Source organism: Microchirus variegatus (assembly GCF_963457635.1).
Source record: "Microchirus variegatus genome assembly, chromosome: 4".
NCBI lineage: Eukaryota > Metazoa > Chordata > Actinopteri > Pleuronectiformes > Soleidae > Microchirus > Microchirus variegatus.
Window position 1 is genome coordinate 38,395,741 of NC_139805.1, and position 15,026 is coordinate 38,410,766.

The following is a 15,026-nucleotide window of genomic DNA, read 5'->3' on the forward strand; positions in this document are numbered from 1 at the left end:
TATGTTAGGGATAAAACAACTGTACAGTCAAACAGACACTTTATATTTACTTTATGTAAAACATGATCAAAATGAGGTTAATCTCATGAGATTATACCGAGGTTTTACCTGTTTGAACAATGTTTTTATGTTTTTTTATGTTGCGCTTCACCCCCGCGGGATTACAGCTAAATAAATACATTAATAATCTACAACTCTGTAATATTATTGTGATTGTGCAAAGGACGACATTTAAACTTCCTCATCATCATCAGTGTTCTCTCTCTCTCTCAGACGTCGTCTCTCTCTCTTTTGCTGCTGTTACACTTCCTTCTAAAAACTTGCTCAAATTCACGCATTAATATTTTCCAACTCCAGTGGGTGAATAACGTCACCCTCCGCTTCCTCGTTGTCATGGTGACTCGTTGAAACGTGGCTCCATTAATACTGTCTGTTTATACTTGTGGTGCACGCGCTTAACTCGAGGTGAAACTACTCTGAGTTGAACAAACTAACTCAAATCAGCTGTTTTGAAACTGAAAACTCTGAAAACTGAAAGAGTTTCCTTTTCTCAGAGTAGATCAACTCAGAGTTCAGGGTTAGACTCAGAGTTTGTTGAACCTTCTTTGTGAAACAGAGCCTGATCCTGGACAGAAGAAACTCCACATCCACATCTTCATCTTCACCGTACACACACACTCATGACCAACAGTCTGTAGTTTGACTTCTAGCTCTTTTTGTACAAATGTTAAAATGTACTTATTGTTAAAGTGTCTGTTAAACATGTGATTTATTGTAAAGTAAAGTAAAGTAAAGTAAAGTAAAGTAAAGTAAAGTAAAGTAAAGTAAAGTAAAGTAAAGTAATGTAATGTAATGTAATGTAAAGATAAGTAAAGTAAAGATAAGTAAAGTAAAGATAAGTAAAGTAAAGATAAGTAAAGTAAAGTAAAGATAAGTAAAGTAAAGTAAAGTAAAGATAAGTAAAGTAAAGTAAAGTAAAGTAAAGTAAAGTAAAGTAAAGTAAAGATAAGTAAAGTAAAGTAAAGTAAAGTAAAGTAAAGTAAAGTAAAGTAAAGTAATAAGTAAAGTAAAGTAAAGTAAAGTAAAGTAAAGTAATAAGTAAAGTAAAGTAAAGATAAGTAAAGTAAAGTAAAGTAAAGTAAAGTAAAGTAAAGTAAAGTAAAGTAAAGTAATAAGTAAAGTAAAGTAAAGTAAAGTAAAGTAAAGTAAAGTAATAAGTAAAGTAAAGTAAAGATAAGTAAAGTAAAGATAAGTAAAGTAAAGTAAAGTAAAGTAAAGTAAAGTAAAGTAATAAGTAAAGTAATAAGTAAAGTAATAAGTAAAGTAAAGTAAAGTAAAGTAAAGTAAAGTAAAGATAAGTAAAGTAAAGTAATAAGTAAAGTAAAGTAAAGTAAAGTAAAGTAAAGTAAAGTAAAGTAAAGTAAAGTAAAGTAAAGTAAAGAAACAGAGAACAGAACAAAGAGAATTAAACTTAGAAACACAAACCTGTGGTGAAAGAGTCAGACATGTTTCCTCCTGATCGTTGTCTGTGTGTGTGTGTGTGTGTGTGTGTGTGTGTGTGTGTGCGTGCGTGTCTGTGTCTGTGTGTGTGTGTGTGCGTGTGTGTGTGTTTCACTTCACTGAGATTCTTCAGTTTAATAATTAATGACTTTAACAACACGGTCAAACTTCACACACTGATTATCACATGATGTCATCTGTCAAACTGTGTCTTTGTACACGTTTGTGTCTTTGTACACATGTAAACACACACGTTTGTGTCTTTGTACACATGTAAACACACGTTTGTGTCTTTGTACACATGTAAACACACATTTGTGTCATTGTACACGTTTGTGTCTTTGTACACACTTTTGTGTCTTTGTACACATGTAAACACATGTTCAGGTCAAAGGTCAAAGGTAGTAAACAGAGGCTGAGTCAGTGCAGTGCAGGCTGCAGCCTGTAGGAGGCGCTGACAGAACAGTGAACTGATATGACAGCTGTGATCATGATGATGACAGAAGCAGCAGAGCAGGAATGTGTCCTACAGGACGAGACACGTCCACATGTCTCCTGTCAGAGGACAGAATGTGTCCTACAGGACGAGACACGTCTCCTGTCAGAGGACATGAAGACAGTCAGAGCAGAGAGACGCTCAGAGCTCAGAGGACATGAGAGGATACAGAGGCATCAAGTACACACTCTTTATCTGCTGCTACGTCCTCTGGGTGAGTGTCTGTCCACACTGTCTCTGTGTCTGTCCACTCTGTGTCTGTCTCTGTGTCTGTCTCTGTGTCTGTCTCTGTGTCTGTCTCTGTCCACTCTGTGTCTGTGTCTGTCTCTGTGTCTCTGTCCACTCTGTGTCTGTCCACACTGTCTCTGTCCAAACTGTCTCTGTGTCTGTCCACTCTGTGTCTATCCAAATTGTCCAAAGTGTCTCTGTCGTGGACTTTAATCTGGTTCACGTTCAGGCGACGATGATGATGATGATGATGATGATTATGATGATGATGATGATGATGATGTCACAGAAGAAGAATGTGTGTGTGTGTGTGTCCATGTATTACTGATGTTGTGGGGACATAAACCTGTCTTGTCTCCCTTGTGGGGACAAAAATCAAGTCCTCATAACATAAATGCCTACATGTTAAAGTGAAGACTTGATTTAAGGTTAGGGTTAGGTCGTGATAATGGTGTGTGTGTGTGTGTGTGTGTGTGTGTGTGTGTGTGTGTGTAGGTCGTCAGCTTCATCCTCATCACTGTAGGCGTCTACGCTAAAGTGGCCAAAGAGAAAGGTCAGTTCATCTGAAACACATGAAGTCAGCCTTTAATGTCACCTCCTGACCTGTGTGTGTGTGTGTGTGTGTGTGTGTGTGTGTGTGTGTGTGTGTGTGTGTGTGTGTGTAGATGTGGTGGACACGCTGACCTTTGACCCCGCTCTGCTGCTCATCACCGTGGGTTCCACCATGTTCCTCATCACGTTCCTCGGATGTTTCGGAGCGCTGCGTAACACCACCTGTCTGCTGAAGATGGTATGACCCGTCACTGACCGCCACTGAACGCAGTGGGTGTGGCCTGGAGACCACGCCCACTCTGTCGTGTGTGTTTTTTCATTCATGTTCCTCCTCACCGTGTCCTCCTGCAGTTCCTCGGGATCCTGGTGCTGATCCTGGTTTTGCAGATCGCCGCCGGAGTGGTCGGATACGTCTTCACCGACATGGTAACGTCTCACAGCTGAGGAGACAGGAAGTGACATCACAGCTAATTAATGATGAAGTTCAACGATACAAGAGTTAGCATCAAAATGGATTTACATGAAGAACCAGAACCTTGAGATGTCCAGGTCTGAGACCGTCCAGGTCCAGGCCTGAGACCGTCCAGGCCCGAGACCGTCCAGGTCTGAGATTGTCCAGGTCCAGGCCTGAGGCTGTCCAGGCCTCAGACTGTCCAGGCCTGAGACCATCCAGGTCCAGGCCTGAGGCTGTCCAGGCCTCAGACTGTCCAGGCCTGATACCATCCAGGTCCAGGCCTGAGATCGTCCAGGTCCAGGCCTCAGACTGTCCAGGCCTGAGATCGTCCAGGTCCAGGCCTGAGGCTGTCCAGGCCTCAGACTGTCCAGGCCTGATACCATCCAGGTCCAGGCCTGAGGCTGTCCAGGCCTCAGACTGTCCAGGCCTGATACCATCCAGGTCCAGGCCTGAGATCGTCCAGGTCCAGGCCTCAGACTGTCCAGGCCTGAGATCGTCCAGGTCCAGGCCTCAGACTGTCCAGGCCTGAGACTGTCCAGGTCTGAGGCTGTCCAGGCCTGAGGCTGTCCAGGCCTGAGACTGTCCAGGCCTGAGACTGTCCAGGCCTGAGGCTCTCCAGGTCTGAGGCTGTCCAGGCCTGAGACCGTCCAGGTCTGAGATCGTCCAGGTCCAGGCCTGATACCGTCCAGGTCCAGGCCTGATACCGTCCAGGCCTGATACCGTCCAGGCCTGATACCGTCCAGGCCTGATACCGTCCAGGCCTGAGGCTGTCCAGGCCTGAGATCGTCCAGGTCTCAGGCCCCAGACTGTCCAGGCCTGACACTGTCCCGGCCTGATACCGTCCAGGTCTGAGGCTGTCCAGGCCTGAGACCGTCCAGGTCTGAGATCGTCCAGGTTCAGGCCTGAGACCGTCCAGGTCTGAGATCGTCCAGGTCCAGGCCTGATACCGTCCAGGTCTGAGACTGTCCAGGCCTGAGATCGTCCAGGTCCAGGCCTGAGGCTGTCCAGGCTTGATACCGTCCAGGTCTGAGACCTCGGGTCATGGACCTGAACTCACTCAGACTGTTGTTCAGGTGATGGAGAGGACGGAGAAGCTGATGATGAAGACCATTGTCCGCTACAGAGAAGACCGGGACCTGGAGAACGCCATTGACTTCATCCAGAAGAAGGTACTGGACCAGGTCTTTTCTTCTGCAGGTCTTTGTGTCCTTGGTGAAAAGGTTGTGACAGGTTCTGGTCTCTGTAGTTTCAGTGCTGTGGAGTCCAGATGTACAAAGACTGGTCTCATAACGTCTACTTTAACTGTTCAGAGGACAATCCCAGTCTGGAGACATGTGGTGTCCCCTTCTCCTGCTGCGTCCACCTGCAGAACCAGGTCAGAACATCACAAAGTCATGTTGTAGAGGCGGAGCTAGAGGCGGAGCTAACATGCTAACAGTTAGCTGTGTTTCCCTTCAGACGGTGTTAAACACCATGTGTGGTTATGAGATGCAGCATCAGGACGAGACTTCAGCCGCTCAACACGTCTTCACCGTCGGCTGTTTGGACAAAATCGTCTCCTGGGCCAAGAACAACCTGCTGCTGGTGGCAGGACTGACCGCAGGTCTGCTGCTGCTGGAGGTAACAGGGACAACATGTCCACATGTCCACAGCATGTCCACAACACGTCCACTGCATGTCCACATGTCCACAGCATGTCCACAACATGTCCACAACATGTCCACAGCATGTCCACAACATGTCCACTGCATGTCCACAACATGTCCACAACATGTCCACAACATGTCCACAACATGTCCACATGTCCACAGCATGTCCAGTCTCATCTCGTCTTGTCCCTGGTCTTGTCCCTGGTCTTGTCTCTGATCCCTGGTCTCTGATCCCTGGTCTCTGATCCCTGGTCTCTGATCCCTGGTCTCTGGTCTCTGGTCCCTGGTCCCTGGTCCCTGGTCCCTGGTCCCTGGTCTCTGGTCCCTGATCTGGTCTCTGGTCTCTGGTCTCTGGTCTCTGGTCTCTGGTCTCTGGTCTCTGATCTGGTCTCTGGTCTCTGATCCCTGGTCTCTGGTCTCTGATCCCTGATCCCTGATCCCTGATCCCTGATCCCTGATCTGGTCTCTGGTCTTTGGTCTCTGGTCTCTGGTCTCTGGTCTCTGGTCTCTGATCCCTGATCCCTGATCCCTGATCTGGTCTCTGGTCTTTGGTCTTTGGTCTCTGGTCTCTGGTCTCTGGTCTCTGGTCCCTGGTCTCTGGTCTCTGGTCTGATCTCTGATCCCTGGTCTCTGGTCTCTGGTCTCTGATCCCTGGTCTCTGGTCTGGTCTCTGGTCTCTGATCCCTGGCCTGGTCTCTGGTCTCTGGTCTCTGGTCTCTGGTCTCTGGTCTCTGATCCCTGGTCTCTGGTCTCTGATCCCTGATCCCTGATCCCTGATCCCTGATCTGGTCTCTGGTCTTTGGTCTCTGGTCTCTGGTCTCTGGTCTCTGGTCTCTGGTCTCTGATCCCTGGTCTCTGGTCTCTGATCCCTGATCCCTGATCCCTGATCCCTGATCCCTGATCTGGTCTCTGGTCTTTGGTCTCTGGTCTCTGGTCTCTGGTCTCTGGTCTCTGGTCTCTGGTCTCTGATCTCTGATCCCTGGTCTCTGGTCTCTGATCCCTGGTCTCTGGTCTGATCTCTGGTCTCTGATCTGGTCTCTGATCCCTGGTCTCTGGTCTCTGGTCTGGTCTCTGGTCTCTGATCCCTGGCCTGGTCTCTGGTCTCTGATCCCTGGCCTGGTCTCTGGTCTCTGGTCTCTGGTCTCTGGTCTCTGATCCCTGGCCTGGTCTCTGGTCTCTGGTCTCTGATCCCTGGCCTGGTCTCTGGTCTCTGATCCCTGATCCGGTCTCTGGTCTCAGGTCTGTATGATGGCTCTTGCTGCTGCTCAGATTTCCTGGATAAAGAAAGTCAGAAGACAACAGAAGGACAAAGACAAAGACAGACAGTGGGACAGGAAGGACAGTCTCTGGTATCCTGCGTTTGCCAACTTTGACGAGGACGAGTGAGACGTTTGGTTTGAGGACAGATGAGGACACACGAGGACACATGAGGACACACAAGGACACATGAGGACACACAAGGACACACGAGGACACACAAGGACAGATGAGGACAAATGAGGACACACAAGGACACACGAGGACACAAGAGGACACAAGAGGACACATGAGGACACATGAGGAGACACGAGGACAGATGAGGACACACAAGGACACATGAGGACAGATGAGGACACATGAGGACAGATGAGGAGACGTGAGGACAGGTGAGGACACATGAGGACACACAAGGACAGATGAGGACAGATGAGGACAGATGAGGAGACATGAGGACAGATGAGGACACACAAGGACAGATGAGGACAGATGAGGACAGATGAGGAGACATGAGGACAGATGAGGACACATGAGGACACACAAGGACACATGAGGAGACATGAGGACACATAAGAACACATGAGGACACACGAGGAGACATGAGGACACATAAGAACACATGAGGACACACGAGGACACATGAGGACACACGAGGACATGTGAAGAGAATGAACCTTGTGTTTTATGAACTCATAAAAACTTTATCATGATAATAAATAAATTGACAGAATAATCTCTGACTGATGAACTTAATCTCAGATTAATAATCTGTATATGTTAGTGTTTGTTTGAGCGCAGTGACACAACGTGTCCACACGAGGCAGCAGAAGACCTTTGGTGTGGCAGAGTGAGCTCCTCATTAATCCACTAACGTGAGGGTGAAGCTGCACGAGACTGAGACACGAGACACAGATTACTGATAATCCTAGAGATTAAAGTCACTGTGAAGACATGAGGACAGAGGGACAGAGGGACAACACTGAGGGACAGAGGGACACACACACACACACACACAGACACACACTCACCCCCTCACACACACTCTCACACACTCTCACACACACACACACACACACACACACACACACACACACACACACACACACACACACACACACACACTCACACCCCCCCACACACACACTCACACACACACTCTCTCACACTCTCACACACACACACACACACACACTCACACTTTCTCACACACACAAACACACACACATTCTTGTACTTGCTGCATACTGAGGACCAGCATTTCCACTTTATAAATCACCACAATTACAAATATCTACTTCATGAATGACATCTACAAAGAACTACTGGTTGCAGTACAATAAAATGTCTGCAGGTGGAGCCCCAGAGCAAAAAGGGCTGGAAAACTTTTTTGATTTTTGATTTTTTTTTTGGGTCCAAATTTTGATAAAAATGTCATAATATACTGTCGTCCAATATTTGAAAAAAATCTTTGACAGAAACATTTTGGTCAAAAATTTGGCCCAAAATTTGAAAAAAAAAATTTGACCCCAATTTTTGGTCCAAAATTTGAAAAAAATCTGACAAAAAAATGTGGTCCAAGATTTGACAAAAAAAATTTTTTACCCAAAATGTTTGGTCCAAAATTTGACAAAAACGTCATACTATACTATGTCATCCAAAATTTGAAAAAAAAATAGAAAAAAAAAATTTGGTCCAAATTTTGACAAAAAAATTTGGTCCAAAATTTTGACAAAAAAAATTGGTACAAAATTCTGACAAAAAAAAAAATTGGTACAGAATTTGACAAAAAAAAATTGACCCAAAATTTGACAAAAACGTATAGCATGTTATAGCATCCTAAGGAAGTGATTTGAATGAAAACAAAGTGAGGACCGGCCAATATGTCCTCACTCCGTAAAAATGACCTCACTTTGTTGGTTAAAAACCCTCACTGGTCCTCAGTATGCCGCAAGTACAAGAACACACACACACACACACACACACACACACACACACACACACACACACACACTTTGTCTCATCTGGAACAGAAAAATCACCAAATCAATCGACCTACTTCACTAAGCTAAGAGTGCTCGGGGAACAACAGCGCCCCCTTTGTTTTTTGCACCGTGGTTTTTTTTTGTTTGTGGGCGGGCCTTAGGAAGCTGCCTGCTGATTGGCTACTGAGGTTTAGCGCAACAGCTCAAAGGAGCAGAAGTCGTCGCTGTCTGTCTGCAAACTCGTTCTCCGTCAACACCTGACTAAATAATCTGACTAATTAATCTGACTAATTAATCTGACTAAATAATCTGACTAAATAATCTGACTAAATAATCTGACTAAATAATCTGACTAAATAATCTGACTAAATAATCTGACGTTTATAATCTGACAAATGTTAGATATTTATAATTCTGTTGTCAGATGTTGACGAGGAACGAGTCTGTCCGCCCACTGCTCCATAGACCCCCACAAACTACCACTAAACCAACTACTAATCTACTAATACTACTAAATTACTAAAACTACCAGTAAAACTACTAAATTACTAAAACTACCAGTAAAACTACTAATACTACTAAATTACAAAAACTACTAAAACTACCAGTAAAACTACTAAACTACTAAAACTACTAATACTACTAAATTACTAAAACTACTAGAACTACCAGTAAAACTACTAAACCACCAAAACTACGAAAACTACTAAGACATAAAAAAATAGCGAAACTACTAAAACTACTAAAACCACTAAACTACCAGTAAAATTACTTAAACTAATAAACCAAACTAGTAAAACTGCTATACTAAAACTAATAAACTACTAAAACTACCAAACTAGTAAAACTGCTAAACTACTAAAACTAATAAACTACTAAAACTACCAAACTAGTAAAACTGCTTAACTACTCAAACTATTAAACTACTAAAACCATCAAACTAGTAAAACTACCAGTAAAACTACTAAACTACTAATACTACTAAATTACTAAAACTACTAGAACTACCAGCAAAACTACTAAACCACCAAAACTACGAAAACTACTAAGACAAAAAAATAGCAAAACTACTAAACTACCAGTACAATGACTAAAACTACTGAAACTACTAAAACTAATAAAACCACCAAACTACTAAAACTATTAAACTACTGAAACTACAAAACTACCAGTAAAATTACTTAAACTAATAAACTACTAAAACTACCAAACTAGTAAAACTGCTAAACTACTAAAACTAATTAACGACTAAAACTACCAAACTAGTTAGACTGCTAAACTACTAAAACTACCAAACTAGTAAAACTGCTAAACTACTAAAACTAATTAACGACTAAAACTACCAAACTAGTAAAACTGCTAAACTACTAAAACTAATTAACGACTAAAACTACCAAACTAGTAAAACTGCTAAACTACTAAAACTACCAAACTAGTAAAACTGCTAAACTACTAAAACTAATTAACGACTAAAACTGCTAAACTACTAAAACTAATAAACTACTAAAACTACCCAACTAGTAAAACTGCTTAACTACTCAAACTATTAAAACCACCAAACTAGTAAAATTACTAAACTACCAGTAAAACAACTAAACTACTAAAACTACCAGTAAAACTACGACTAAAAACCTAGAAATAAATAAAGAGAGAGGGAAATACTGAAATAGTGAAGGAAGAAAATATCATAAATATGTTTTTTTTGTTTGTTTTTACTGTAAATGTAAATGATCATCCTAATGTCCAGATAAGTAATATTGTTTTTCTTACACATATTTAATCCTTATTTCCTGATCCTTGTATTTTCTAACTTGTTGTTGTTTTTATCTGCTGTGAAAGGACGATCTTATCTCATCGATACTCAGGGACAAAGATAACAAAGATATTTATGACGTTTTATGTTTTTATTTAAATCACTTTGTTTCATTACAATCTCAAACCTGGATTAAATAATCTGGTTGATTAAAACAAACTCCACAGAACATGATGATTTACTACAATAATCTAGAATGTATAGATACTTATTTCTTATGTCTTTAAATCACTTTGACAGAAAAGAAAAGAACAAATCATGATGATGATGATGATGATGAAGAGTTCTATCACAGAGACACATGTTACATGTGATTATAGAGACAACAACAAACTCAAGGACACGCCCACACTGTTTGATTGACAGCAGAGTTGAACTCACTGCTCCTGAAAGAACTCAAGTCTATTTGAGTTTACACAACTCAGCTGTGGATCCAGGTGGATCATAAACAGAGACTCCAGCATAGAGAGGCTGAGTAAACGTGGTCTGGACTCTGTGGATCAGAGTCATGGTGTCAGAGACTCTGTAGAAGGACAGAAGACCTGCTCTGTGGTCCAGGTAAACTCCCACTCTGGAGACGACAACATCTGAGACTTTAGTCACGATGCTGTTGTGTCGAAAATAACAAATGTTTTGGTCACAATCTAAAGACCAAGATTTGCCATTGAATCCAAAAAAACATTCATCTGAACTCCCTGATCTGCTGATGTTCTTGTACGTCACTGCTACACTAACTCCTTCTCCTGTCCACTCCACCTCCCAGTAACAACGTCCTCTCAGACTCTCTTTACTCAGGACCTGATAATAATAAGTGAATCTGTCTGTGTGATCAGGATAAGACTGATCTTCCTTCATCAATGTCACTTTTCTGTTTCCCTCAGATAAAAACAGACGTTTGTTTACTGTGTTTAGATCCAGTTTGATTTCCTGTGAATATCTGAAGAACTCAGCTCTGGTCTTTGGTTCTGGTGTCAGTAAAACATCTGCTTCATCCACAGCCAGTGAGATGTTTGTCCACGTCTGGGTCAGGACGTCCTTCAGTAGATCTCTGAGCTTCACCACAGCTGCTGTCACGTCCTCAAAGTGTCTCAGAGGACGGACGTTGATGGTGGACGAGTGTGTAGATGGACTGAGTGCTGACAGTGAGCCGTAGTTGAGGAGAAACTGGTTGTGGTCGTGTGTGAGTGAGAGCTGCTTCAGTTCAGCTTCTCTCTTCTTCAGCTCAGTCTTCTCCTGCTCAAGCTTCTTCTCAGCGTCTCTGACTCGACTCACTTCAGTTTCCTTCTTGGATCTGATCTGCTGCTTCACCTCAGAGTGTTTTTTCTGCAGGAGATTCATCGTCTCAGTGAAGACCTCGTCTGTGTCCTTCTCAGCTTTATCAGCAGAGACAGTGAGGTCCTTCACCTCCTGTTGAAGCACCTTCACGTCTCTGTCTATGTCCTGGACTCTCTGCTGGACTTCTTCTTGACTCAGATCCAGCTCTCTCTGCTTCTCCTTCCTCTCTGCTGCAGCTGTGACTGTGTCGTGGTCTTTGTGTTGGTCCACAGAGCAGAGATAACAGATACACTGCTGATCAGTGCGGCAGAACATCTTCATCACCTCGTCGTGATGAGGGCAGATGTTCTCCTGGAGGTTCTTGGAGGGCTCCACCAGCTTGTGTCTCTTAAATGCAGGTGATTGATGATGAGGCTGGAGATGTTCCTCACAGTAAGAGGCCAAACAATCCAAACAGGACTTGAGAGCTTTCAGTTTCCTCCCAGTGCAGACGTCACAGGCCACATCTTCAGCTCCAGCATAGCAGTGATGAGCAGGAGCAGCGTGGAGTCCAGTCTTCTTCAGCTCCTCCACTAACTCTGCTAACATGGTGCTTTTCTTCAGGTCAGGCCTCGGTGTGAAGGCCTCTCTACACTGAGGACAGCTGTAGATCCTCTTCACGTCCTCTGTGTCCCAGTGGTCTTTAATACAGTTCATACAGAAGCTGTGTCCACAGCTCAGAGTCACCGGATCCTTCAGAAGATCCAAACAGATGGAACAAGAGATAGTTTCTCTCTGCAGCTGAACTCCTGCCTGCGCCATTTCACCGTCTGACTTTCTCTTTCTCACAAGAGGAACCAGCTTGAGCTTGTTTGTTGCAGTGGGCGGAGCCTGTCGGCTCCTCCTCCTCTGGTCAAAGAGCAGATGTGATAGGCTGGTGGTGAGGAGCAGGAAGTGTGAGCTCAGTGTGGAGCAGTGGAGTGAACTTTGTATGTAGTGACGCTCCATGATCACAGATAAACACACAGACCTGTTTGTCTGTCCTCAACACACCAAAGAGTGGGAAGATTTCTGCTTCCTCACGACATTTTAGTGCAAGAGTTTGTTTTGTTCTGGACACTTTTGACGAGTAAACATTGAATTATAGACACTTTTGAGTAGTAAAAACTGAATTATGGACATTATTGACGAATAAAAACTGAATTATAGACACTTTAAAGGAGTACAAACTGAATTATGGACATTTATGAGTAGTAAAAACTGAATTATGGACATTTTTGAGTCGTAAAAACTGAATTATGGACATTTTTGAGTCGTAAAAACGGAATTATGGACATTTTTGAGTCGTAAAAACTGAATTATGGACATTTTTGAGTCGTAAAAACGGAATTATGGACATTTTTGAGTCGTAAAAACTGAATTATGGACATTTTTGAGTCGTAAAAACTGAATTATGGACATTTTTGACTAATGAAAACTGAATTATGGACATTTTTGACTAATAAAAACTGAATTATGGACATTTATGAGTAGTAAAAACTGAATTATGGACATTTTTGACTAATAAAAACTGAATTATGGACATTTATGAGTCGTAAAAACTGAATTATGGACATTTTTGAGTCGTAAAAACTGAATTATGGACATTTTTGAGTCGTAAAAACTGAATTATGGACATTTTTGAGTCGTAAAAACTGAATTATGGACATATTTGACTAATAAAAACTGAATTATGGACATTTTTGAGTCGTAAAAACTGAATTATGGACATTTTTGAGTAGTAAAAACTGAATTATGGACATTTTTGACTAATAAAAACTGAATTATGGACATTTATGAGTCGTAAAAACTGAATTATGGACATTTTTGAGTCGTAAAAACTGAATTATGGACATTTTTGAGTCGTAAAAACTGAATTATGGACATTTTTTGAGTCGTAAAAACTGAATTATGGACATTTTTGACTAATAAAAACTGAATTATGTACATTTTTGAGTCGTAAAAACTGAATTATGGACATTTTTGAGTCGTAAAAACTGAATTATGGACATTTTTGACTAATAAAAACTGAATTGTGGACATTTTTGAGTAGTAAAAACTGAATTATGGACATTTTTGAGTAGTAAAAACTGAATTATGGACATTTTTGACTAATAAAAACTGAATTATGGACATTTTTGAGTCGTAAAAACTGAATTATGGACATTTTTGACTAATAAAAACTGAATTATGGACATTTTTGACTAATTGAAACTGAATTATGGACATTTTTGTGTAGTAAAAACTGAATTATGGACATTTTTGACTAATTAAAACTGAATTATGGACATTTTTGAGAAATAAAAACTGAATTATGGACATTTTTGAGTAGTAAAAACTGAATAATGGACATTTTTGAGTAGTAAAAACTGAATTTTGGAAATTTTTGACTAATGAAAACTGAATTATGGACATTTTTGACTAATAAAAACTGAATTACGGACATTTTTGACTAATAAAAACAGAATTATGGACATTTTTGACTAATGAAAACTGAATTACGGACATTTTTGACTAATGAAAACTGAATTATGGACATTTTTGACTAGCAACAACAGAATTATGGACATTTTTCATGAAAAAGAACGGAATTATGGACATTTATGAGTAGAAACAACAGAATTACGGACATTTTTGACTAATAAATACTGAATACGGACATTTTTGACTAATAACAACTGAATTATGGACATTTTTGACTAATGAAAACTGAATTATGGACATTTTTGACTAATAAAAACTGAATTACGGACATTTTTGACTAATAAAAACTGAATTATGGACATTTTTGACTAATGAAAACTGAATTATGGACATTTAAGACGAATAAAAACTGAATTATGGACATATTTGACTAATGAAAACTGAATTATGGACATTTTTGACTAGCAACAACAGAATTATGGACATTTTTCACGAAAAAGAACGGAATTATGGACATTTATGAGTAGAAACAACAGAATTATGGACATTTTTGACTAATAAATACTGAATTACGGACATTTTTGACTAATAACAACTGAATTATGGACATTTTTGACTAATGAAAACTGAATTATGGACATTTTTGACTAATGAAAACTGAATTATGGACATTTTTGACTAATAAAAACTGAATTACGGACATTTTTGACTAATAAAAACTGAATTATGGACATTTTTGACTAATGAAAACTGAATTATGGACATTTTTGACTAATGACAACTGAATTATGGACATTTAAGACGAATAAAAACTGAATTATGGACATTTTGGACGAATAAAAACCGAATTACGGACATTTTTGACTAATGAAAACTGAATTATGGACATTAACGAACATTTTTGACTAGTAACAACAGAAAAATCTAAAACTTTAGTTAAATACAGTTCAAACTATTAAAATAACAACATGACAGACAAACTATTGTTTTTCACTTAAATCGTCGCTTTAAAACATTAATTGCACTTCGCTAACATTAAAACGAGGGTTTGTTTTTCACCTCGGGTTGATTTTTATTCTCATTTAAAACAGAAACGTCTCATGAAATGTCTTCTTTAAATCACCGTTACGAAGCGGAAGTGACTCAAACACCGTTAAACCGCTGCTGGCGCTAGTGTTAGCATTAGCATGACAACGCGAAAAAGCGCGTGGAAATGTTGACGTTTTAAACGCGATAAAGTGAGAAAAGTACGAGAGTTACTCACCATCACTGTGACACGCACACGCACACACACACACACACACACACACACACACACTCACACACACATACACACACACACACTCACAAACACACTCACAGACAGACACACACACAA

At 41.0% G+C, this 15,026-nt stretch overlaps 2 protein-coding genes across 2 annotated transcripts; one reads left to right on the forward strand and one right to left on the reverse strand.

Annotated features, from left to right (window-relative positions):
- Positions 1 to 2,153: 2,153 nt before the first annotated feature.
- On the forward strand, positions 2,154 to 6,492 carry LOC310925941 (tetraspanin-33; the record flags this gene model as incomplete). Its single annotated transcript, XM_083888012.1, has 8 exons — positions 2,154 to 2,210; positions 2,720 to 2,777; positions 2,890 to 3,014; positions 3,128 to 3,202; positions 4,304 to 4,399; positions 4,477 to 4,605; positions 4,689 to 4,850; positions 6,119 to 6,492. The coding sequence occupies 8 exons, from the start codon at positions 2,154 to 2,156 to the stop codon at positions 6,263 to 6,265; spliced, it is 849 nt and encodes a 282-aa protein (XP_083744138.1). The 3' UTR covers positions 6,266 to 6,492.
- Positions 6,493 to 10,333: 3,841 nt separating this feature from the next.
- LOC310925568 (tripartite motif-containing protein 16-like) lies at positions 10,334 to 12,007 on the reverse strand (the record flags this gene model as incomplete). Its single annotated transcript, XM_083887546.1, has 1 exon — positions 10,334 to 12,007. The coding sequence occupies one exon, from the start codon at positions 12,005 to 12,007 to the stop codon at positions 10,334 to 10,336; it is 1,674 nt and encodes a 557-aa protein (XP_083743672.1).
- Positions 12,008 to 15,026: the final 3,019 nt, after the last annotated feature.